General features: G+C 45.5%; 2 protein-coding genes across 6 annotated transcripts; both read left to right on the forward strand.

The window, feature by feature from the left end:
• Positions 1-1,807: 1,807 nt before the first annotated feature.
• Positions 1,808-6,344, forward strand: gorab (golgin, rab6-interacting). Its single transcript, XM_068319315.1, has 5 exons — positions 1,808-1,998; positions 2,113-2,425; positions 3,494-3,595; positions 3,670-3,810; positions 4,831-6,344. The coding sequence occupies exons 1-5, from the start codon at positions 1,944-1,946 to the stop codon at positions 5,234-5,236; spliced, it is 1,017 nt and encodes a 338-aa protein (XP_068175416.1). The 5' UTR covers positions 1,808-1,943; the 3' UTR covers positions 5,237-6,344.
• Positions 6,345-12,058: 5,714 nt separating this feature from the next.
• On the forward strand, positions 12,059-24,618 carry prrx1b (paired related homeobox 1b). Of its 5 annotated transcripts, none has more exons than XM_068319945.1 (6): positions 12,059-12,649; positions 18,968-19,143; positions 21,570-21,751; positions 22,714-22,797; positions 23,862-24,003; positions 24,258-24,618. In XM_068319945.1, the coding sequence occupies exons 1-6, from the start codon at positions 12,403-12,405 to the stop codon at positions 24,339-24,341; spliced, it is 915 nt and encodes a 304-aa protein (XP_068176046.1). In that variant the 5' UTR covers positions 12,059-12,402; the 3' UTR covers positions 24,342-24,618. The 5 variants fall into 5 exon arrangements, with proteins under 5 accessions (XP_068176046.1, XP_068176047.1, XP_068176048.1 ...); XM_068319946.1 differs by having other exon boundaries at positions 12,060-12,649; positions 23,889-24,003; XM_068319947.1 differs by lacking the exon at positions 22,714-22,797 and having other exon boundaries at positions 12,061-12,649.
• Positions 24,619-25,426: the final 808 nt, after the last annotated feature.

Genomic DNA, 25,426 nt, shown 5'->3' on the forward strand with positions numbered 1-25,426 from the left:
TCAGGTCGCTCTGAACAGCAAGGCTGCAGGTGAAACCTCTCCAGCTGTGATGTCATTGGCTGATGGCTGTAGGTCCGTCAGGTGGAGGCTAAGCTGTTTAGCTGGAGATGCTAACTCACTGCTAGCTATTAGCTGGTTTATGCTAAACTGTTAGACGTGTTGTGTTTACTCGTCACCCCAGAAAAAAGGAAATTAGCCTCTTCGAAAGTCTGTAGATGAAGAGAATGTTTTGCATGGGTGGAGGCGGAGCCAGAGGCGGGGCCAGAGGCGGGGCCAGAGGTGAGGTGTGTTTGGTTTCTCCGACCGCCATCCGACTCGTCTCAACCAGTTGGACGTGTTGAACTTTTGACCTGACGCAGTCGCCGTGGTAACCTCTCTCCCCGCCCCGGTTGTTCCTACGGGGGGATCTAACGACCCCCGCCTCTCACCCTGATGGCCCCTGCAGGTCACCGCAGTAATGAGCCATGTGGCCCCTCCGGCGCTCGCTAATCAGGACCCGGGCCGTCCCGTCGTTGGCCCGTCGCCGCGGCAACAGAGCAGTCTGAACCCGGAGCGGCGGTCTCTGCCATCTGGCCTCCATGCCGACCCGTCTCCACGCCAGCGATTTATGCCCTCCTGAGGTGTTTCGCCTTTTAACTCACTCGTAATTGGCCCCCAGATGCAAAAAAGATGTGGAGGCCAGTTTTTATGAGTTGCCAAGCAGAGGTCATTGTTTCTTCATCGCTCCGGCTCCTCAGCGCCGCCCAGGTTAAACAGACATGTTTATGTCAGAACCCGGGAACCGACGGCGGCGCGAGGCGGGATGAAAGCAGGGGGTGATGCATGAGCTGCGAGGACAATAAAACCATCGTATGTCCGCCACCTCGTCCCCCTCTTCATCCTCCCAGACGTCATCCAATGCTGCTCATGTCTGTGAGTCAGCGAATACAACAAGACAGGAAAAACAAAAGCTGAGAAAAAAAATCAGCATCCATTGAACTATGAGTCTGCTCCATAACAAAAGGCGGAGCCTGTTCTGGCGCTGAAGATGGGGTGTAGAGAGATGAAGGCCCACAGCTCCCAGAACTTTGAGGATTTCTGTGTAGTGACAGTTTAGCAGTGACTGGTCAGCAGTAACAAGCGATTAGTAACAGCAATAAAGTCTGTTATTATTTGAATTTATTTTATTACTATTTACCTAATAGTAATAAAATAATATATTATTATTATTATACTATTATATATAAATATGATAATATTATTATAACAGTAATGATAGTAATAAAATAAATATTAGAATAGTAATAGTAATAAAATAAATATAATTAAATACAATTAAAGACAGAATTTATTGCTGTCACTACTAGCCGAACCACGACAGCAAAGAAAGCGGTCAGGAAAATGGAATTGGACTATTATAAAAACGGTTAGTGTGTTGCATGAATTACATTAATTAATTATTCTTTTATATATATATATATATATATATATATATATATATAAATTGACATGTTTCAGTGTTCAAATTATCGTTCTAGACGTAAAAGTACTCTGTATATTAACAACAAAACAGTTTTAGATCGAACTCATGGAAATATGACAAATATTCAAAGAATGACAGCTTAGCTGCTTTTAAATACGCCTTTTGTATATTTCTTTTAAAATTTAAATCAAACAACAAAAACGTAACGAAATCAATAATTTAATTATGATTTATTGGGTTTATTTCTGCTTGAGGCTGGACTATGTCATCAAATGTCTTTGATTTTGTCATTCTTGTGGGTTTTTTATTCAGGCGTTATCTACAGCTCCTCCCATCCCGGAGACCGCGGGTCCTTGACGTGGCAGTAGTAAACAAAGATGGCGGCGGTGAGAGGAGTTTGTTAGTGACTTCGCAGCGGATTTCTTGGTTAAACGTCGGGGTTCTGGCGGTATCGGTCACGTCTGGTCCTGCCGGCCGGGAGATGAGCGGCTGGGCCGGGTTCTCAGAGGAGGAGCTGCGGAAGCTTCAGCAGAAAGGTACCGCTGCTGCCTGCCAGCGATAGCCGGGACGTCTCGCCTCTCGCTCCGTCACGGTTTGACATCAACGCCGCGTCATTTTCTGTCGGTAAGTCTGACCTCATGTGTTTTCAGACTCGGCCATGTCCACAGCGGCGGCCCGCGGTCGGAAGCCGGCTCCAGGCACCAGGAGTCGGCAGCAGTTGCAGCGGGAGAGGGCGCTTCAGCTGGCGGCTCAGAGGAACCAAGGAGCCACGTCTCCGAGCCTCCCGCCGGAGCAGCAACTCACCAAACCGCCGCCGAAAGAAGAGCCGGTGCCTCCGGCCGTGACCCCAACCGGAACCCCGCCGCAGAAACCCGTACAGGTCGGCCCGACCGGAGAACATCAACAGGTCCCGGAGGAAGAGATCCAGACCGTCAAAGAGCTGGAGAAACCAGAGGTGGAGCTGTGAGTGGGTCTCCATGTTCATCATGTTCCTCCATGTTCATCATGTTCCTCCATGTTCCTCCATGTTCCTCCATGTTCATAATGTTCCTCCATGTTCATCATGTTCCTCCATGTTCATCATGTTCCTCCATGTTCCTCCATGTTCCTCCATGTTCCTCCATGTTCCTCCATGTTCCTCCATGTTCCTCCATGTTCCTCCATGTTCCTCCATGTTCCTCCATGTTCCTCCATGTTCATAATGTTCCTCCATGTTCATCATGTTCCTCCATGTTCATCATGTTCCTCCATGTTCATCATGTTCCTCCATGTTCCTCCATGTTCCTCCATGTTCATCATGTACCTCGTTGTTCCTCTATATTCTTTATGTTCTACTTTATGTACTACTATTACTGCTACTACTAATACTATCGTTACAACTACTGTACTTCTGATGCTACTATAGTTACTGATAATAATACTATCTGTACTTTTACTCCTGATGCTACTGTAGTATCTAGTGACTCTGATATACTCTTAGTACTACTATGCATGTGGTAGTAGTGATAGTCTCAGTACTAGTAGTGCTAGTAATAATACTAGCGTGCACTGTGTCAGTCCCGCTGGAGCTGCTAGCACTTCCTGTTCTGTGTGACATCATTGAGTTTTTTCATAAACAAGATATTTACGTGTACAAGTACTCTGCTAGTACACCTGTGTTAGTACTGGTGTATCAGTATTGTGCACTGCTAAAGAAAAATTAGAGGAACACTTTGAATACACATCAGATCTAAATGGGGTTAAAATGATCTTGAATATCCTTCCTGATAAGATCAATATCCCACAAGTTTGACTGACAGGTTGCTCTACTCTGATTAAAAAGTGTTCCTTTACTATTTTTGATCTGTGTAGTATCAGCACTTCATGTTCATGTGCTTCTGGTTTTCTCTTAATGATCACCTTGTGACAGACTGGTGAGTGTCCTGTGTGATGTGTCTCTGAAGCCCCGCCCTCCGGTGGTGATGTCACTATGAAGCCCCGCCCCCTCTTCTCATCTTCTTTGACGTCTTTCCTGCTCTCTCTGTCACGCAGGCGGGAGAAGACTCGTCTGGAGCAGCTCCAGCAGGAACAGACCGTCATGGAGGAGATGAACAAACGCAAGAAGGCTCTGCTGGCCAAAACCATCGCTGAGAAGTGAGTACGGTCGTCATGGAGACGGCGACAGCAGCCAGTCGCACGAACCACCTTTAAAAAGGTCCCGTCTGCAGGTCCAAGCAGACCCGCGCTGAGACTCTGAAGCTGAACCGGATCCAGAAGGAGCTCCAGGCTCTGGACGACATGGTGTCCAGTGATATCGGCATCCTGAGAGACCTGATAGAACAATCCAGCTGGAACTACTCCGCTGCCAGGTAGAGACTAACTACTGGAACTAAAGAACCACCAGAACCACGAGTCAGCGATGAACACGCCTGTTCCTCACGGTTCTGCTCGTGTGTTTGTCACCAATCTCTCAGAATGTGGTTTAAATGTTTAGTCTAGTTAGTCATCTTACTCTGATCAGATCACATGACTTACAGCAGCCAATAGGACTCCATCAGGAACCAGGATATTGCCTCATCCTCAGAAAACTGAAACCATTTTTCACCAGATGTTGTTTTTAAACTGTTAATGTGACAAAAACGACTTTAAAAGTGACGTATTGAATCCAGAGGACGGGTGTGGGCCGTCAGGAGAACCTCGGGGGCCCCGCTTTGGTGCTCCAGGGGACACCAGAGAGAGGAAGATGAGCCCGGTGATGAGCTGTGAGTGCTGCCCCCTGCAGCTGGTTTCCAGTATCAGGAGTCGATTCAACCAGCTGGAGATGTTCTGTGTTCCGTCCTGGATCCTGTCGAGGTGATTCTGGTGCAGCAGCACCAGGAGGGCGGATCAGCTGATCCAGGGTCCCGGCTCTCTGGCTGGGATGGAGCTGGAGTCTGAGGGCCAGGCTGCTGGACCGGCTGCTGTCCATCACTGATGATGTCATCATCCCTCTGCCTGACTCTATCACCTCACAGAAGAGAAAAATAGAGGAAACTACCTCTAGTACTTAAAGTACCTCTGCTACTTTAACCACATCTAGTACTTAGACTGTGTCTTGTACTTAAACTATGTCTAGAACTTAAACTATGTCTAGAACTTAAACTATGTCTAGAACTTAAACTATGTCTAGAACTTAAACTATGTCTAGAACTTAAACTATGTCTAGAACTTAAACTACATCTCGTACCTAAACTACTTCTAGTCCTTTGTCCTCGTTCTGGTTCTGGTCGCAGAACTTTGACCCCCCCTCGCTCAGACCTGGCAGCAGGTTTTCTGGACCGGATGAATCCATAGATCAGAACCCAGCAGCAGGTTCTGCTGGTTCTGATTGGTTGTCCTGTTCTCCTCAGGAAGCGTTACGAGAAGGCGGAGGCGGAGTTCGTGTCGGCGAAGCTGGACCTGCACAGGAAGACGGAGGTGAAGGAGCAGCTGACGGAGCACCTGTGTGCCGTCATCCAGCAGAACGAGCGGCGCAAAGCCCAGAAGCTGGAGGAGCTGATGGAGCAGCTGCAGCTCCACGAGGACCTGAGGAGCAACCAGGAGGAACCCGACAGGTCGGCCAGAGACTGTACGGAGGAGGAGCAACCGATCAACCAACCCAACAACCAACTGAACAATGAACCGATCGACCAACCGAACAATGAACCGATCGACCAACCGAACAATGAACCGATCGACCAACCGATCAACCCACTGGTCAACCCGCTACCAGGGCCTGAGGAGACCCGCGTCCACCAGGAGGTGGAGGCCTCCTGACGCCCCGGCTGCTCCTGGACTGGTGCTGGGTTCTGGTCCACGTCCTCGGGGTGTGGTTCCAACGGTTACAGGGCGGGGCTGAATGGTGACTGGGCAGAGTTTAGACTTTGGGGGTGTTCAGGATACGGTTTGGGAAGAAGGGTTTTTAAGGGTTTTCCAGGGGGAGAACATTTATTTATTTACACCTGATGTGAAGCTAACTTTACTCGGAACCAAACTGGGTCACCAGAACCCAAAAGAATCAGTAACCCACCCCCTCTTGGTGGGAAGGTCCGCCCCCTGTAGGGCGGAGGCTCCACCCACCAGAATCACTACATCTCTATCATGGATGACTTGAAGGGGTTCAGCTTTAAATTTATATTTACTATAAAATTATATTTATGTTTTATAAATATTATTACAAAATATATATTGTAAAATAATTTGATAGAAAAACGAACAAAAAATGGTGTCAGACGGAATTTATCAAAATGAAAGTAAAATGTGATTCAGGGGTGTGACGTCATGATGACGAGGATCCAGATTTAATTGTATTTGTTGTTTGTATTGATTGATGATCAGTTAAAATCGATCAAGTTCTTGATCAGTGTTTATTTTTTATTTATTCGTTAAAACGGATACATGTCGGGATGCGTGTGTGTGTGTGTGTGTGTGTGTGTTTTCCATCTGGTCGGGGCCCGTCTACGTCCTGGAGCCGGAGCGGGCCGGTGGTTCGGGTGTCCCGGAGCGGGTTGTGGAGCTGCGGGCCTCCTGCGGTGAGGCGCCGTCCTGCGGGTGGAGGTATTTGAACGGTTTAGTGTGTAATCACAAGAAGGGGGTGTTTCCGGTGACACCCCCCACCCCCACTGTCTGCTTGTTCTCCCCGGGACGAGAAGCAGCTTCTGTCCGGGTTTAACGGCCCCGCCGGCCGCCGCGCCTCTCCGGTGTCCGCCTGAAGGAGCCCGAAGGCCGAGTACAGTCATCCGGACATAAATGAATAAATACAAATAAAATAAATAGAAACTTATTTATAAAATAAATATGGATAAATATCTTCTTTTTTTAAAATGTTTGCTTATTTACTGATTTGTTTATAGGCGGACTTAGTGACAAAATAAAACTGAATCTGACGTCATGGAATCAATTCCAAGAAAAACACGCAAGAGTTTGTTCATTGTTTGTTTGTTTGTTTGTCAGAAGGGTTTTCATCACGTCACACAACGTTAAATATTTACACGTATTTTTAGGCCTGATTGATCCAGAACCACCCGGGGTTCCCGGTTCTGACCCGCTAATGTGTGTTTAACAGCCGCTGCTGCTGGTTTCTGGGGGTGTCAGCGGTACCGGCCGGGCCGGGTGGAGGTTCTGTTTGTTTCCAGTGAATTATGTCATTACTGTTTTCATGTCGGTGTCGGTTCGTCGGTGGAGGAAAATCAACTGGACCCCCTGAAGGTCCACGAATCTTCAGGAGGTCCAGTTAAATATATATTTATTTATTTATTTATTTATTTATTTATTTGTCGAGCTACTTATTTATTTTATTATTTTTATTTATTTGATTTAATTCTTGATTTTTAAGTGACGGCTTTTGCTGTGACGTAATCAACGGGTTAAGTGTTATTTATTTTGTTAATTCGTCTCCAGCTGATCGGGTTTATTTTAATGGGATTTACTGTATTTGGATTATTTATTTAGATTATTTATTTTACCTCCTTCAGCCCCCCAGGAAACACAGCGGGACTCCGTTATCACTGAGATGCGTTCAGGAACAGGAGGACAAGCCACGTTGTCAGGCCTCACGACACGGGTGGGGTCCGATCATTGGTAATCAATATTCTCAATACGTTATTCGCCAATCATCATCAATTTATTTAATCAAGCCTGAATGAGATTTAACCTATATATTCCATTTATTTAATTTCTGAATAATTTCTTATGTACAATTTTTTGCAAATAAATAAGTGTATATATATATATATATATATAATATATATATATACACACACACACACACACACAAACACACACATTTCGAAAAAAGTTATCTTAAAAATCTTTTTCAAATTTGGAACATTTTAAAAATGAAGCCTTTCAGTGATCAATATTTTTAGATGGAAATTAAATGTCTTTTCAAATTATAATGATAAATAATTGTTCATTATTATCGTTGTTTAATACAGATATTTTTAAAATGATTTTCCGAAGCAGGCTTATAAAAATTGCTGCGTCTTTTTCCTCTTTGAAACAAAAACAATCTACTGATAGTGGTGAGGGTATTATTGATCAGGACAGCAGCTGATTGATCAGTATTTAAATCAGTAGTTAACTCAGTAGTTAAACTTACTAAATCGGGTCAATTTTAGGAAACTTGCTCCAGATCGACTGAACTGACGTCTTCCTGTATTTATGCTGATTAATGTTTGTATCTGGTCTCCATGGTAACGAGCCGGGACGTTAAACGTAATGAACGCAGTCTCTTTGTGTATACTTCAATGCTTGTGGGAATTTTGATGCCTCAGGTTAATTTTTAAAATGACTCAAATATCATTACAGTTTCAGGGGTGTGTAGAATCAGATGGATCAGATTCATATTTCTGATTTCTGATATTGATTTTCTGATCAGGTGATGGCCTTCACTTCCTTTTTTCTTTAAAGTTAAAGTTAAGTTTACGCGCGCCTGTTTGTTCTAACTGGAGCCAGTTTATGAAAAAGACCAGTAAATAACAACAACAGCAGATCATCAATCACTATTTACCACTGATCAATCATCAATGATAGAGAAATACTTTATCGATCCCAAAGGACATTTTAGTGTTTATCAGTGAGTTTAAGCATAAAGTTTAAAACCGCCTCTGTCCAAAGCGAGCTGCTTTTCCTCTCCATGTGAAAAATGATGATTGTTTCTCCTGGGGGAGGAAAGTGTGTGTGTGTGTGTGTGTGTGTGTGTGTGTGTGTGTGTGTGTGTGTGTGTGTGTGTGTGTGTGTGTGTGTGTGTGTGTGTGTGTGTGTGAAGTAAAGTGTGATTTATGTGGTGCTGGAGTCGTTCGACAGGTCGGGAAAGACCTGAAACCGGAGGAGGGAGAAAGAAGGATTTCCCGAAGGTCTCTCCACCCACTTCTCCTCCATCCTGAGGAGTCAAACTTCTCCTCCATCCTGAGGAGTCAAACTTCTCCTCAGAATTCCTCCTCTTTTATTCGGGAATGAATTAAAGGTTTTCCTTTTTCATTTCCAGGGACGTGATTTGATTTCTTTATTAATTCTTAGAGGAAAAAGTTTGATGCTCTTTAAAACCAGGAAAGCTTCGGGAACACGTGTCGTGTCGAACAGTGTCATCCAATCATCAGCTCATCATCAGTTTTTCCTCCACTTCCATCATGTTAACACGAGCTAGTCCGATCTGTGCTAGTGCTAACGATGCTAACAGACGTACACTTCCTGTTTAGGGAGGAGCAACAATGACCTCATCAGCTCCCACTTTACACGCAACTCAGGAGGAGGAAGAAGACGGTCCCAGACCGTTACCCGGTGACCCCTGCTGCTGTAATGTCGGACCATCTGTGACATCATCACAGGTTCATCTATGATGTCACAGATTACATAAACATAATGTGTGAGGCGGAGCTAAGACTTAACAATGTTAACATGAAGCACTGGAGGAGGCGGAGCTAAGACCCGCCTCATGAACTCCTTATTTATTTCTCTATCACAATGTTGACCTCTGACCCCTCCCAACGATGGACCCCCCCCCCCCAGCACCAGTAGGTCCTGGTTGTTCGCGGTTCATATGGTAACATGTATGTTTGTGATGTTTGTTGTTTGTCCAATCAGCTGACGCCTCAGCTGTTTGTGGGCGGGGCTTAAACTAACATCATAACAAACAGGTCGCCAACAAACAACTGTTAACATGAATATAAAACCCTAGAGTCACATGACAAACTGTGTCCTGGCGTCCCTATTGGTCGACGTGACTTGTGAACTATCTAATGAGGAAGAGGACGACGAAGGTCTCCAGGTTGGTGGACGTTTCGTCCTCATCGTACGTTAACTCCACGGAGCTCAGCAGCGCCCCCACAGACCGGCGGCGTCGACCGACGCCTGAAACGCCCGAAGCCTTCCTCTCGTCGGCGTCAGGAACACACCGGCCCTGAACGCAGCGCCGCCCAGCCTCCGCCTCAGACGTCACGTTCCTCCCAGAGATGTTGGGATGTTTCCATTGGCCGCAGACAAACAGGCCACTTTCTCATGAACAAAGACTCGGGGCCCCGGAGGAGCCGGCTGGGAGCCGGAGACACAGGGAGGCCTTTTTTTGGGCAGCGCTGGCACTGGAATGGACTCGTAGGCAGGAAAGAGAATCTGGAGGGAAAACTAATGATGAAAAAGTCTCCTCTCTCCCTGCCTTCATTAAATCCAAGGAAAGAACCGGAGAAGCACATCTGGATTCAATCGCCGTCCCTTTGATGGCATCAAGTGTTCTTTTCCCAGATCAGGGGGCTGGAAGCTCTGGGATGTCTATGGCAGCTCCGAGCTCAGAGCTGACTCCTGAACCCCCCCACCCCCCAACCCAACCAGCCCCACCCCCCAGGCCTGCGAACAGACTCTTCTGAGTGGAAAGAAACTGAGGATCAGGGTTTGGGGGTTGGTGTTGGGTTTGAGTCCCACCACGTCTGTCTGACAACTCTAGATCCTCAACAAACCCAAACTCAATGGACCCCCCACCCCCACCCCCGCCCCCTTAATCGGCCCCCTATACCACCCCCCCCCCCAGGAGTTTGATGTGGGGGTGCAGTTCACCTGGTCTGGTGTCAGGTCGTATGGACCGGTTCCATAGGCCGCCGTCTCCACCGGACAAAGGCAGGAAGACTTGGCTCCAACCACGTAACACCAGATTGGTCGCCACAGCAACCCTGTCAGGGGCGTGTCTAGGGCGTGGTCACGCTTTTCCTCCTGGCAGGAACCTGGACCTGATGGAGGTGGAGCTCCAGAGGGTAAATAAAGGTAAACAGCTGAGTCAAGTCATGGGTTCAAGACCCACAAACAGGTTCTGATGAAGCAGGAGACCTGGAAACAGGAAGCTTCCTGGAGTACACAGTACTGTATTACTACTGCTGTCACTAGTACTACAGTGCGCCCTCGTTCCTCGCGGTTACTGCGTTCCAGGAAACACAAGCAAATAATGAATTCCGTGATATGGTGTCAAACCCCCCCACACTGACATCAAACCACCTTCTATCTCTGTCACCGTTCCCCACACTCTGGTAGTCTGTTCAAAGCACTTTAGTGTCTCACGGAAGTCCGAGACTCACAAACGTAACGCACTTCCGTATGCCGTCAGCCAATAGAATTGCGCGTACGGCATCACGTGACTACCTACCAAAAATCCGCGATGAGGTGAGGTCACAAGCGTTGATGTGCGAATGCACGAGGGCGCACTGTATTACTACAGTATTACTGTTATTGTTATTCCTACTACAGTTACTACAACTACTACTACTGCTATTATTACAACTAGTACTATTACTAGTGTTACTACTATTGTTACTACTGCTATTACTCCTGTTACAACTACTTTTACTCCTACAACTGTTCTTACTACTGTCACTACTAAGACTATTACTACTACTGCTACTATTATTAATACTGCTACTACTAGTGTTACTAGTATTATTACAGTTACAAGTACTATTACTACTACTACCTATCCTCTGACTACTATTACTACAACTACTGCTGTTGTCATCACAGCCAGTTCTCCACCAATCAGGTGCGTACATGTCATCTGGTGACATCACGATGTTGTTTATGCTGATTTACAGATCTTTGAAGATGATGATGATGACTGACCTTTGCCCTTTGATGATATTTTTGTTTGTGTGTTAGATTACAGGAATAACCTGGTGGTTCGGGGTTAGGATTAGTATTAGGATTGGGTTTGGAGTTAGGTTTAGGATTAGGGGTTAGGTTTAGGGAGTAGGTTTAGGATTGGGTTAGGGTTAGTTTTAGGGATTAAGGTCAATGGTTGAGGTCAGGGTTAGGGGTTAAGGGTTAGCCTTGAGGGTTAAGATTAGGGATCAGGATTAGAATTAGGGGTTAGGAATCAGGATTAAGAGTAGGGCTGAAGGGGTGGTATAGTGAAAGTAGGCGGAGCCTGGTCATGTGACGTGAGCAGCTTCCTGGGGGTCCTGCCTGCAGGTCGACGGTGACGGTGACACCACTGTAGTCCAGATTCTAGGGGCGGGTCTTCCTGGTCCAGGAGTCACATGATGAGTGCCAGCCTATTAGGGGCTGCTGGGGACCTGAGCATGATGTCATCAGCCCGCGACACACTGGAGTGCCGAGAGGCAGCTGGGGCAACTAGTGGCAGACCGCCGGGGCAGCAACACTGATAACACACACACACACACACACACTGACAACACACACTGATAACAGACACACACACACACACACACACACACACTGATAACACACACTGATAACAGACACACACACACACACAGAGGTGATGAAGATGATGTTGGTGATGAAGATCCTGTTCGCCTTGGGGTTGGAGTGTGTGTGTGTGTGTGTGTGTTTGGGGGGGGGGGGGCGTGAATCGTCACGCGCGACATGAAGGCAATGCCACGTAATTACGGGGTTCTCTCACCCTGAGAGGGGGGGGGGGGCAAGGAGGGGGGAGTGGGAGAAAGGGGGCGGGGCGGGAGCGGCGGTGACGTCCTCGCCTCTCTGCGCCGGGGCTGATCCCAGCACGCTTTGCGCACGCACGAGCCTTTTTTTTGTTTTTTTTTTGTTGCGCATCTGGTCGTCATCATCATCATCCTCATCATCATCATCATCACCACCACCACCACCATCATCATCATCAGAAGCAGCAGCAGCACCAGCGGCGCCTTCCTCCTGCTCAGACGCGACTCGGTCCGGCGTGAAGAACTCCTTCCTCAGCGGGACGCAGCGGCTCCGGACCCGGATGGATCGCCTCTAGACCCGCATCGGAACCGGAACCACAAGTTTTGCTGAAGTTTAGTCTGCGCCTCTGGCTCCTCTGGATGCGAGCAGCGCCGCCGTCCCGCTCGGAACAACCGAGTCCGTTTCCGGTTCTGAAGCCGCGGCTCGCGCCGGATCTTCTGGGCTCGCGCGTGATTCCGTGATTTATTATTATTTTCCCGTTTTTTTTGGTTTTTTTTTGCGTCATGACTTCCAGCTATGCGCACGTAATGGACAGACAAGCGGCGCTGGCGAACCGCCTGGAGAGCCCGATCACGTCGAACCTGGACACCCTGCAGGCCAAGAAGAACTTCTCGGTCAGCCACCTGCTGGACCTGGAGGAGGCCGGGGAGATGGTCGGAACCCAGGCCGACGAGAGCGTCGGGGAGGCGGGGAGGAGTATGCTGGAGTCCCCGGGGCTGACCAGCGGGAGCGACACGACCCAACAGGAGAGTAAGTGACGGAACCGAGCCGCGGAACTTCTGGAGAAGTTTTCTGATCGACTTGTTTTTCGCGGGGGTCCCGCGTGCGGCGCGCGTGGCCGGATTCCATTAGTGAGTTTTGGTCATGCATCAACCCCTGACGCCCCCCCCCACCCCCCAACTCCCCCAAAACACCACTTACCCCCCCCCCCCCCCAGAACCCATTAATCCACCGTTAACACCGGAGTTGGTGATGCCGGTCAGGGACGAGCCTGCGAGTCAAACCCGGGGGTCGTAAATCTGTCGGTTCGGGTCCATAAGTCCAGCTTTATTACTGTGAAGTCATGTGACCCGCCGTCCGACACGCGCGACTCAGACATCAAAATTTGTTGTTAATTTATATCTAATTAAGTTGGGAATTTTATTTTATTTTCTTTGACCTTTTTCTTGTCTGGCTGGGGGGAAAAAAACCCCAAAGGACCTAATATTTCTGAACTCCAGCTGCGTGTTTCAAATGTTTTGCCCAAATTCTGTTTTTATAATTTTTATAATTCTGTTTCAAATTCTGTCAGTTTTAAATTTCTGCCTCAAATTCTGTTAATTTAAAAATATATATAAATATCTGCCTCAAATTGTGTTAAATCTAAATTTGTACCTCAAATTGTGTAAAAATTAAAATTTTGCTTCAAATTAATAATTCTAAATTGTTAATTTAAATATTTTTTTGTTTTTAAAAAAAATTCTGTTAATTTTAAATTTCTACTTCAATTATTGCTCATTTTTAAATTTCTGCTTCACGCCTGAACAGAACGCCAAAGTGTCCGTCTCTCCGTGGAGTCCGTAAACTCTCCTCCCCCCCCCCTTTTCCCTCCCCCCCCCGTCCCCCCACCCTGACAGAGACGTTAAAGGTTTTAATGAGTGTTTTTGTTATTTTTTTAAAGGCTAAAAAATCTGTGAGAACTCCGCGGCAGGAAGTGGTCGGGTCACGTCGTTAATTCTCGGTTATTTTCGGCCTGTCAAACACTTTCAGAACTTCGGGACGCGATCGTTTGTCATAATTAGCCGATCGGCCGCGCGTGTCTTCAATCCAACAATTAAGGAATCAAATAACAGCCGCGGCGCGCGTGAACGCGTGGAGACAAAAAACAAAAAAAAAGCGTGTTTTCCGACACGCCCTGAATGCAACACAATCATTTCATATTTCATAAAACAGCTTTAATCCCTTAGAGGTGTTTGACGTCACCGATCAAGCGCTCATCATTAATCTGATCGATGGTGATGATGATGATGATTTTAACGCTTCACCCAAAGGCCGCCAGACGTTTTTTTTAAAAAAAAACAAAAAACGTCTAAACGTTTTTTAATGTGTGAAAATAAATGAAGTCAAACACAAATAAACATACAAATTAGATTTATGTTCGTGTGAACAAGTTAATGAATGAACCCTGAACCTTTACAGGTTTTCTCAAATTATAATTTATTTGTTGTTAAAATTTTTATTGAGTGCCTTCAACTTTTTAAATTTCAGCTACCAGCAAAACTGAAGCAGTTTTAAAATAAAGAATTAATTCATGTGGAGGATTTTGAATTTTTTTTTTTTTCCCCATGTGAAACAGTTTAAAGTTAAAAAAAAATTATGTGAAGCAGTTTAAAATAAAGAATTTATTCATAAAGCAGTTTAAAATAAAGAATTGATTCATGTGAAACGGTTTAAATTAAAGAATTGATTTATGTGAAGCGGCTGGTTTTGATTCTGGGTCCATTCCAGGCCCAGTTCTGACTGTCTGACATGTTTCACCTCAGAACCACACAGACCAGTTAAAATGATTTTTGATTTCAGCAACGATCTGGAACTTTTCTTTTTTCTTCTTCTTCTTTTTTTTTTTTTTTTACAACTGGGATAAAACATTGAAATATAAAGGCAGGATCTACGTATACTGAAAATTGATAAATAAATAAATATGAGCTAAAGGCCAACATATTTTAAGATAATATATGAATAAATAAATGTAAAGAAAATATAAATAATGACAGTGTAAATCACAAACAATAAATATTTTATATTAAATCTTCAGATTGTAAAGTTTGAACAAGCAGACGTCCATAAAACTTTAACTTGATGTTATTATTATTTTTTATTATTATTGTTATTTTTATTGTTGTTTTTATTGTTACTATTGTTGTTTTTTATATTTTGTGTTAAACTTCCGGAGGGTCATAAAACGATGAAGCAGAAAATAATCCCAACGTTTATAATTCTATTCTTTCATTTGAATCTAAAGACAAAGAAAAACAAACATGAGGAAAAAAAAGAAAGTTTTCTGTCAAGAAAGAAAAACCGCAACTTCACATAAAATATTTAACCTTTATTTATTTCTGTAATTATTTACAAATCTTCAGATCACAAAATTTCGCTTTGATTTTAATCCAATGACATAAAAATCCAGAATCATGTCAGAATCTCTCAGCGGCGACAAAATTAAACAGAAACTTTTTCTCACCATTGAGGAAATTCCATAATTTAAGTGGAATAAATAAATTATCTTAGTTCCACATGGAGGCAAAAAATAACCAATGATATAAAATGTCTTATTCAGCATTTTGTAAAACAGAAACTTGTAAATCAGAAGACGACTTGACCGAGAATTAATCTTGACTAATTAATAATTAATAATCTGATCAGAATCGATTGATCCAGCAGAGGCTCCTCGCTTGAACTGAAATTTAGCTGAATTTTAGCAAAACATGAAGCAAAGTTTCAGAAATAAATGGATTTGCTTGTCTGAGTGGAGACGGATGAACATAAAGAGTCAAACTTTGTTCCTCGAATTTAAATCTTTGTTTGAGCGGCACGTTTTTACCAGCTTTAAAAAAAAAATTCTTGACATCTGCTGAAATTTAACTTTCCGGCTCACAACCAAATTAAAGCAAAAAACAAATTAAAACAAACAAACAAACAGATTAAAACAAACAAACAAACAGATTAAAACAAACAGATTAAAACAAACGGGTCGCTGAAGAATGTGATGGAACCGTCTGACCGGGCTCAGTTTGACCACCCCCCCCCACCACCACCACGATGAGGCGATGACATGATGGGATGTCGCTCCATCAGTAACGGTTGAAGGCACTGCTTTGGATTTTATTGTCATTTATTGGTTATTGATTTGTTATTCGTTGGTTCAGACCTAACGTCGCCGTATTCCAGCGGTCGCTTTAGTCGCTGACGGATCTGAACCGGAGTCGTTTTACATCTGCAGCCGCTGGGAAGTCTCATCTTGATTAAAGGTCAAAGGTCAGCAGCCCGTCTGTTTCTGATGAGGATCAATATGCTGATCAATAACTGATGGAGAAGTAAATGACAACTTCAGATTCCCGTCAGAAGGATCAATAAATCCTACATTGATAACGCCCGGCAAAACAACGAAAGAAAGGGAGGACGAGGCGTTCAAGCGCTGTGGAACATTTAGCGCTCTGTTATTTATTTTAAGAGGCCAGAACAGTTTACTGTCTGCTGATTGGCTGGGGGGGAGGGGGCTGCTGAGGGCGCTGGGGGTTAATTCTCTAATTAGACAACATGGTGACAAAACAAATAGTGTGTGTGTGTGTTTTTGCTGACGTGCTGCGTTGATTATTGATTCGACAGAAATGTAATCAAGCCCCGCCCTGATCAACACGTTTGCAAATGTTAATAAATATCTGAAAAGAATCCTCCAATCAGAAGTGGTTGAGGTTTATCAACAGGAAAGAATGTAAATAAATAAACAGGCCACACCTCCAGGTAAACAAAACAGTAAATAACTTTTAACACATTGGGATTTAAACTTTTCTTACCGGAATGTCTTTGAAGGCATCTTCTTCATCGGATCTTATCCTTGATAACAACCCGATGACATCATCAGATCCAGCGCACATCAGGGTCTGATCTGGATCCTGTCTTAATCTGGATCTGCTGATCCAGATTAAAGGTACAGATAGTCCTGATCCAGACTGACCTGAGATCAGATCAGAGCTGAAACTGATCCAGATCAGGATTTAAAGATCTGGATCCTGATCAAAACCAGCAGACAGACGACCAATCAGATCCAGGTTCTGGGTGTGCCGGTGTCGGCCTATCAGGACTGATGGTTTATGATGACATCATAAATCACGTTTATGGTTTTACAACATGAAAGGTTTCGTCGCCACATGAAGGAAGAGTTCCTTCGTTTACGCCTCGTTTAGTCCTGTTTGGATTTAAAGACGTGGACAGTCTGTTATTGATCAGCATCGATCAGATGATGCAATCAATCAGATGATGCCATCGACCACCTGAAAGACCACGTTGTGACACTCAGAACCATAAATCCGGTAAAGACCTCAAGAGACGATGAAGTCCTTCAGGTCCAAACCAGATCCTTCATTTAAGTGTGTGTTTATATACGTAGGTTCTAAACTGGTTCTGATCCGGTTTTGTTCTTCTGAGTGGTTTTTGTTTGTTGTCTGCTGGAGGTCAGGGATCAGGCGGTGGATCGTCTCCGTGTTCATAGAGGTGGCGGACAGCGCTCACGACAACACGCTAAAAACACACGACAGATCGGGGTTTAAAAACCATCAATAGATAATCAATAGATAACTTGTCAATTTGATTTTATTATTAAACAAAACATTTATTTTGTATTATACAAAAACACATTTGTATTTTACAGTACAAGCACAGCAGATTTTAGAATTCTAATAAAATGACAAGTTTATTATGAAATTTAAAAAAATCTGATTTCACTATTTAATAAAAATATAATTTAATTTTAAGATTTTATTATGAAACAAAATATTTTTATATAATACAAAGGAAATTTTAATATTCCAGAAATTGATGTCACCAATCAGTTTTTTTGTTCTGTTTCATCAATTATTATTATTATTATTGTTGTTGTTATTGTTATTATTATTATTATTATTGTTATTATTATTGTTATTGTTATTATTGTTATTATTGTTGTTATTATTATTGTTATTGTTATTATTGTTATTGTTATTATTGTCGGTGTTCCTCCGTTTTTCGGTCTCCAATCTGTTCTTTCTGATTCTTGTCGTCGTTTTTTCTTCAGAACTTAGTTTTTACGTATTGAACTGGACTCGCTGTTAAGCTTTGATGAGAGACGATCCGTCGTCTAATGTTTGTTTGTCTAATGTTTTATTTTTCGTGTTTTCTGTCTCGTTGGTTCTGTCCCATGTTTTCTGTCCCAGGTTTGTTGTCCCGTACTTCTGTCCCGTTTTTTTGTCTTGTGTTTCCGTCCAATGTTTTTTGCCCCATGTTTGTTGTTTCATGTTTTTCGTCCCATTTCTTGTCTTGAGTTTTCTGTCTTGTGTGTGCTTTCCCGTGTATTCTGTCCAATGTTTTCTGTCCCGTGTTTTTCTGTCTCATCTTTTCTGTCCAATGTTTTCTGTCCAGTGTTTTGTTTTCTCATGTTTTCACCAGCAGCTTTCAGTCCCCTGGTTCTCACCCTCATGTTCTGCTGTTCCTGCTTTGTCGTTTTCGTCTCATACTTTGTGCTTTACTGTACTGTCTGTTCTACTGCCTGTGTTGTACTACCTGTTGTACTTCCTTATGTCCTGCCTGTTGTACTGCCTGTTTACTGTGGGTCAGAGAGGACTGCAATTTCATCTGTACTGTACGTCGTGCACATATGGTACACTTGACAATGAAGCTGACTGACTTTGTGGTTGGTTGGTTGGTTGGTTGGTTGGTTGGTTGGTTGGTTGGTTGGTTACTTATCAAAAACCTGACTTCCTGACGTCTTACTGAGCGCTGTGGTACCGGTCCAGTTTCTGGTCCAGACAGAATCCACTGGGTGACTCTGAACTTGTGTTCTGACAGCTTCCTGTTGGGGGCAGTGTCACATGTCTCTGTTTGGACCGTCCTCGTAGAGGTCTACTCTGACCATCTCGTCTTCCTTCTCGTGTTATTGGAGAGTCGTCGTCGTTGTTGTTGTCGTTGCTTTGAGCCTTAAGTTAAATTGGAACTTTTAATATATTTTAATAGTCATAGTTTTTATTAGATGTTTTTGCTCATGTTGTTGACATAAATATTAGTTTATTTATCTGCTGTAGATATTTATTAACAAATGTACTATATATAATTTTCATGCTTTATATTTTACCAAATTGTATTTGTTATTTTATTAAATTTTATTTTCTGATAATTTTTTCTTGAAGGTCTGAATGAACTCCATTGATTATTAACATCTGATGAGGGCATCTTTATGATTCTGTACTGATTGCTGATTGGCTGGTGTGATCTTTAAGCTTCCGCCTCCCCTTCCTGGTTCCTCTGAAGGCTTCAGGTTTTTTCTTGTTATTCCTGCAGATGAACAGATGAACACGGAGGAGAAGAAGAAGAGGAAGCAGCGCCGGAACCGGACCACCTTCAACAGCAGCCAGCTGCAGGCTCTGGAGCGGGTGTTTGAGAGGACGCACTACCCCGACGCCTTCGTCAGGGAGGACCTGGCCCGCCGGGTCAACCTCACCGAGGCTCGAGTCCAGGTACCGGCAGCAGCGCCACGTGGCTAGCATGTTAGCATGAGTACTGACTCTAAACTGGTTACACCCACATGTTAGCATGAGTCAAGTCTAGACTGGTTAGACTCATGTGTTAGCATTAGTCTAGACTCTAGCCTGGTTAGACCCACTTGTTGGTATTAGTTCGGACTCTAAACTGGTTAGACCCAACTGTTAGCTTTAGTCTAAAGTCTATACTGGTTAGACCCAACTGTTAGCTTTAGTCTATAGTCTAGACTGGTTAGACCCAACTGTTAGCTTTAGTCTATAGTCTAGACTGGTTAGACCCACGTGTTAACATCAATACAGACTCTAGACTGCGTAGACTCACATGTTAGCATTACTCTAGTGTCTAGAGTAATGCTAACATGTGAGTCTAAGGTGGTTAGACTCTAGCATTAGTCCAGACTTTAGACTGGTCAGACCTACGTGTTACCATTAATCTAGACTCTAGAACTGGTTAGTGTTAGTAGGCTTACATGTAAGGATTCGCCTTGTATAAAGAATCATTCATTCACTCACTCATTAGATGGACAGACAGATTCGGGTGGTTGAATTATGGGTTCAGGTCCTATTCTGGTGCCGGTTGAAGACCGGTTCTACCCTAGTTCAGGACCGGTGTCAGTGCTGGTTCAGAATTGGTTCTAATGCTGGTTCAGAATTGGTTCTAATGCTGGTTCAGGACCAGTTCTACGCCTGGTTCAGACTGGTCCTAATGCTGCTTCAGGTCTGGTTCTAGTTCTGGTTCAGGAGCATGAGGATTTATTGACTGGTTAATGAAGGGCTCTGTTGGCGGCGCCGCTCGTCCTCATCTGTTAGCTCTTACGCTAACAGATTCCGTCGGGCCGTCAACATTCACATGACGGGGCGTCGAAGGCGATGATCAGGGCGTGTCTTCAGTGACGGCCGATGAATCACCCAGCCATGGGTTTGATGATGTTTATAGGTCAGAGGTCACACACCAGTGACAAACATGTTCGACAGACTCCGTCTGCAGCAGAACGGCAGCTCCAAACGAAGGGGCTGGACCCGCCCAGTGGGCGGAGTTGAGTTCTCTTTTTTAACAATGTGACGCCACGTTTCATCTTCATATGTTTGTGTCGTTCCTCAAACGTTCCGTGTTGGGCTCGTCGGTTCTTCTGTTACACAACACGTGTGTGAGTCCATTCTTCTGGGCCTTGTTGTGTAACTAAAACAAGCTCCACCAATCAGATCGCCGGATCAAACCTGACAGACAAAGCCCAGGGACCAGAGTTCCAGAACGCCCGACGAGGCTCGTCAGGAGGAAACTGGAAACTTTTAGTTGTTACTTTCTTTCAGGAAGATTGAAAGTCTGAACTTTATTGACAGAAACTCTCAAACGCAGACGAACTGATCAGAGGGGGAAGTGGTGACACATGAAGACCACCCTTTCAAAATAAAAGACAACATTAAACATGTTTTTATATGGAATAAAACTTTCAAAATAAAAGTCGCAGAGCTGGACTCTGGCCCGTACTGGTTCTTGGCCAGTTCTGGATCCTGGCCTGTTGTGGATCATTAGCTGTACTGGATCCTGTCCTGTTCTGGATCCTAGTCCATTCTGGATCCTGGCCCGTTCTGGATCCGGGCCCGTTCTGGATCCTGGCTTGGTTCCGGGAGCGTGGAGCGCCTGCTGGAGGAGACGCAGCACATCTGTGATTAATGCGTAGCAGAAGTCCTTTGATGGAGGAGCTCATTCCTGAGGCGCTGCGTCAGCTCCTAATGGATCTGGTTTCACAGAGGGACGGTGTTCGCGCCCCCCCAGGGCCAAACCATCACCCTCTGTTTAGTTCACGTCTGTAGGGGGTGGGGGGTTACTGGTTCAGAAACCATGTGGAACGTGGTCAGAAACGAGGCCCGGCAGACGTTTACATTCTGACTGTTGGTCCGGGGCAGAGACTCCGACTGCCTGTTGTCTCCTCTTGACTTCCTGTTGTCTCCTTTTGACTTCCTGTTGTTTCCTGTTGACTTCCTGTTGTTTCCTCTTGACTTCCTGTTGTCTCCTCTTGACTTCCTGTTGTTTCCTCTTGACTTCCTGTTGTCTCCTCTTGACTTCCTGTTGTCTCCTCTTGACTTCCTGTTGTCTCCTTTTGACTTCCTGTTGTTTCCTGTTGACTTCCTGTTGTTTCCTCTTGACTTCCTGTCGTCTCCTCTTGACTTCCTGTCGTCTCGTCTTGACTTCCTGTCGTCTCCTCTTGAGTTCTTGTCATCTCCTCGTAACTTCCTGTTGTCTCCTCTGACTTCCCTTTGTCTTCACTTCCTGTTGTTTCCTCTTGACTTTCTGATTGTCTTCTTTTGACTTCCTGTTGTCTCTTCTTCACTTCCTGTTGTTTCCTCTTGACTTCCAGTTATCTCCTCTTGATTTCCTGTTGCCTCTTCTTTGAGTCCAGGTCTGGTTCCAGAATCGGAGGGCTAAGTTCCGCCGGAACGAGCGCGCCATGCTGGCCAGCAAAAACGCCTCGCTGCTCAAGTCCTACTCAGGAGACGTGACGGCGGTGGAGCAGCCCATCGTCCCACGCCCGGCACCACGCCCCAACGACTACCTGTCTTGGGGCAGCGCCGCCCCCTACAGGTAGATACCAGGCACTGCACCCACCTGAAGTTCACACATATCTGTGCTAACAGCTATGCTAACTGCTGGACTAACAGCTTTGCTAACAACTATGCAGCTGGTCTGTGGACAGCAGGGGAAGAACTCCATCTGAACCAGATGAATAAAAAAACAACAGCAATAATAATAATAAAAATAACACTAGTAATATAATTGTAATAATAATAGTAATAATAATAATATCGATTAAAAATAAAATAATGAAAAATATTTGTCTAGTTTTCCCATGTACAAGCGAAGCTTGTTAGGTACCACAGAACTGCTGTACTGTAGTTTGTTCTGTGGTACACACACACACACACACACACACACACACACACACACACACACACACACACACACACGTGGTACTACAGTACTACTGCAGTACTGTAGCATGTTTTCCTTTCATTTCCTGCTCTCCTCTGGAACATTCTCCTCATTCTTCCTCCTCGTCTTCATCCCCTCTGATCCTCCCAGTCTGACCCAGAGCCAGTTTGATTTTGTCAAACTTTATTTAAACGTTTCTGACGGCCGACGCCTGAACCCCCCAAACCTGAACAGGTCCAGACAAGTTCTGCTGTTTGCTTCTGGACCTGATCCAGAACCCCCACATGTGCCCCCCCCCCCATCAGAGTACAGGGACCGTGACGGTCCTCTTTGGTCACGTGGTACTGGTTCTGGTTCCGGTAACGGGTTTCTGTCTGTTCATCACAGACTGGAGTTCTTCTTCCTCACCACCTCGTCTGTCTCGAAAGTCACTCCACATCGTCACGGTCAGGGGGGCGGGGCAACATCCCTTGACCCCCCTGATGAGGCGATAATGTGAAAATAAAGCGTGTGAAAGCCCCCCCGGATCCCCAGTGACCCCTTGTCTGGGCTGTGAGCAGGAATGCTGCTAATGCTAACATGGTGCTAACACTTGACTGTATGTGATCCTAAAGCTGGTATCCGATGCCGGAGGGGGGGCCGGGGCCAGGAATGAGGCGGGGGCCGGGGCCACAGAGAATGCTGCCCTCAGAGAACAAGTAGGCTTTCCTTTTCCTACATACAGAAAGTTGAGCCTACAGCCCTCTGGTGAGGGGGGGGGTTCTATTGATTAGTTGATGATTGAATGATGACATTATTATGTTGATCGGTCTGTCGATCAGACTTAATATTAGTTTTTAGAAAAACACAGCGACCTGTTGAAGGTGGGCGTGGGCGTCGCTGTGTCACCGTCATAAAGTTTCACAAAAGTTTCTGAGGTCAGAGGTCACTGCATTACCTTTATCCCCCAGGTGTCTTCCCCAGTGTACTAACAGACTAATCAATCAATCAATCAATCAATCAATGCATCTTCTGTTCATGTCATCTATACGTAACACATGTGTCTGTAGGTTCTCAGTCATCCAGGTCATGGTTGTCCAGAGCTGTTAAAGTCAGTCCACTGGACTTTAAGAAAGTCTCTTGAAGACGTTTCGTCTCTCATCCGAGAGACTTCTTCAGTTCTGGTGGTGTCTGGTCTTGTCCCAGCTCATTAACCCTGTGGGGTGTGGTCAGTGCTGTTCAGATTCCAACGACCATAGTCGAGACCCAATCAGCCCCCTCCAGGACTGGACTCGGCAGTCCTTCACCTCAAGGAAGAGGGACTCTCATTTCAGGATACCGACGTTCAGGTCTTGGACTGATGTTTTCAGAGAGGAGTGAAAGAAGCCAAAGTGGAGACGCCATCTCTGAACGGGGGGTGGGGGGGGTGGTCTGCGACATCACCTTTTGCCTATTTACACTCTTGTCCGTTTGAAACTCCCTAAAAGAACGACTCAGCAGATTAACCCAGGTAATGTGCGTCATGCTAATGACAACCATTAACCAACAACCCCCCCCTTGGACAACCACTTGCACCCCCATCAACCGTTGTTGAGGAGCCAGATGGGTTTCAACGGCAGTCTTGGAAACCGGTCTGGCTGACCGCTGACGGGTTTCAAAGCACTGACCACACCCCCCAGGGTTAATGAGCTGGGACAAGACCAGAAACCTTCAGAACTGAAGCCTCTTGGACGAAACATCTTCATGAAACTTTCTTAAAAGTCCCGTGGATTGACTTAAACAGCTCTCTCCCCCCTCCCCCCTCTGTCAGCGCCATGGCGACCTACCCGCCCAACTGCTCCAACACCAACGCCTCCCAGGGGATGAACATGGCCAACAGCATCGCCAACCTGCGGCTCAAAGCCAAGGAGTACAGCCTGAACCAGGTGCCCACGGTCAACTGAGGCTGGGGGGGCTCGCTGACGAGGGGGGGGTGGGGGTGGGGCGCCGCCCAATCCCTCCCCCCCAACAGACGGACCTGTCTCTGGGATCCGACGCCGCCCGAGTCTCTGGAGCGGCGCGGACGCTGGATTCTTTTATTGTGAAGTCAGACGATGCTGATCTGCCGTACTTTTACTTTGAAAGCGACTTTTTTTTTTAAAAATTATTTTTTTTTAACACGCGTGTTCTTCGGTCCCAGATCACAGACTGTCCTATGGAGGACGTGGAGTGTCTTCAGACCAGACCCCCACCCACCCCCACCTTCCCAACCTGGGACCCGTGACACTTTCTACTTTTCTCTGAAAAACCCAAAAAAAAAAAAAAAAACCAGCAAAAGCGAAGAGAACTTTTCACATGTATCAACTTCCTGTAAGCGTTAGTTTGTTTATCACGTGTTATACCACTGACGTGTTCCCTGATGTCATGTAAACAGCCGGTATAACGCAGCGGCTGATGTATTTCTGAATCCAGACGCAGTAGATTGTCTTCATTTCCTATGATATACTTTATTTGTAACGGAATAAAACCTGTATATGAATAAAAAAAAGCATTTGAAAGGACGCCGTGTCGGCTTGTTGGAGGAGGGAAGTCCCGCCTCTGCAGGGGGCGGAGCTTCACCACGTCAGAACAGAACCTCCTTCTGCCATTTTTTTTTTTCCATCTTAAAACTTGGATATTTATGAGCAGGGAAATCCTCTCCTCCATACGGGGCCCCGGGGCCTCCTTTACCGCGGCGGCTGTCACACGAGGTGTTTCTTCTCCTCGGCCCCTCGTAACCTCCGCCGCCGACGAGCCAACCAACACATGTCGTCCTTCGCCCGCCGCACACGGGCAGTGGCGGCGGCGGCCGATCAAGCTGCTGGGGAAGAAAAAAGAAAGTGATTTATTTTTTTTGAAGCCTTTAAAAGGTTTTGGTTTTCCGCTAAAAAACGAGTTTTATCTTCAGATTGGCCGCCGCCATCCGGCTCCGCCCCCTAGTTTTATTAGTGGTTTTACTGCCCCCCCCACACACACACACACTCGCTGAGGGGGAGCAACATGTGCTGCTGCGAGGCGTTCAGGGACGACTCCGTCATCGGCTGATCTTTGCTGGATGGCGTTTGGGGGGGAGGGGGGGTTAAATAACCACCTGAAGGCCACGCCCATCGTCCAGCTGAGGCAATGCGGTCTGGTGTCGCCATGGAAACAGGGAGACCTCCTCTTCCTAGAAATATACTTCCTAGAAACGCATCTAAACATCGTTGAGGTCACATGTCGACGACCTGACCAATGAGAATCCAGATAACACACACACACACACACACACACACACACACACACACACACACACACACCTGGTGGACCTGTTGGGTCCAGTTTCCTGGTTCT

Source organism: Antennarius striatus, chromosome 7 (genome assembly GCF_040054535.1).
Source record: "Antennarius striatus isolate MH-2024 chromosome 7, ASM4005453v1, whole genome shotgun sequence".
NCBI classification, from domain to species: domain Eukaryota; kingdom Metazoa; phylum Chordata; class Actinopteri; order Lophiiformes; family Antennariidae; genus Antennarius; species Antennarius striatus.

Excerpts from the sequence above, each read along its gene's own strand:
- prrx1b (XM_068319945.1), top strand. The coding sequence starts at position 12,403 with ATGACTTCCAGCTATGCGCACGTAATGGACAGACAAGCGGCGCTGGCG. Across the intron at positions 12,650-18,967 it reads CGACACGACCCAACAGGAGA|ATGAACAGATGAACACGGAG; the intron begins GTAAGTGACGGA and ends TTATTCCTGCAG. Across the intron at positions 19,144-21,569 it reads TCACCGAGGCTCGAGTCCAG|GTCTGGTTCCAGAATCGGAG; the intron begins GTACCGGCAGCA and ends CTTTGAGTCCAG.
- gorab (XM_068319315.1), top strand. The coding sequence starts at position 1,944 with ATGAGCGGCTGGGCCGGGTTCTCAGAGGAGGAGCTGCGGAAGCTTCAG. Across the intron at positions 3,596-3,669 it reads GCCAAAACCATCGCTGAGAA|GTCCAAGCAGACCCGCGCTG; the intron begins GTGAGTACGGTC and ends TCCCGTCTGCAG. Across the intron at positions 3,811-4,830 it reads TGGAACTACTCCGCTGCCAG|GAAGCGTTACGAGAAGGCGG; the intron begins GTAGAGACTAAC and ends TGTTCTCCTCAG.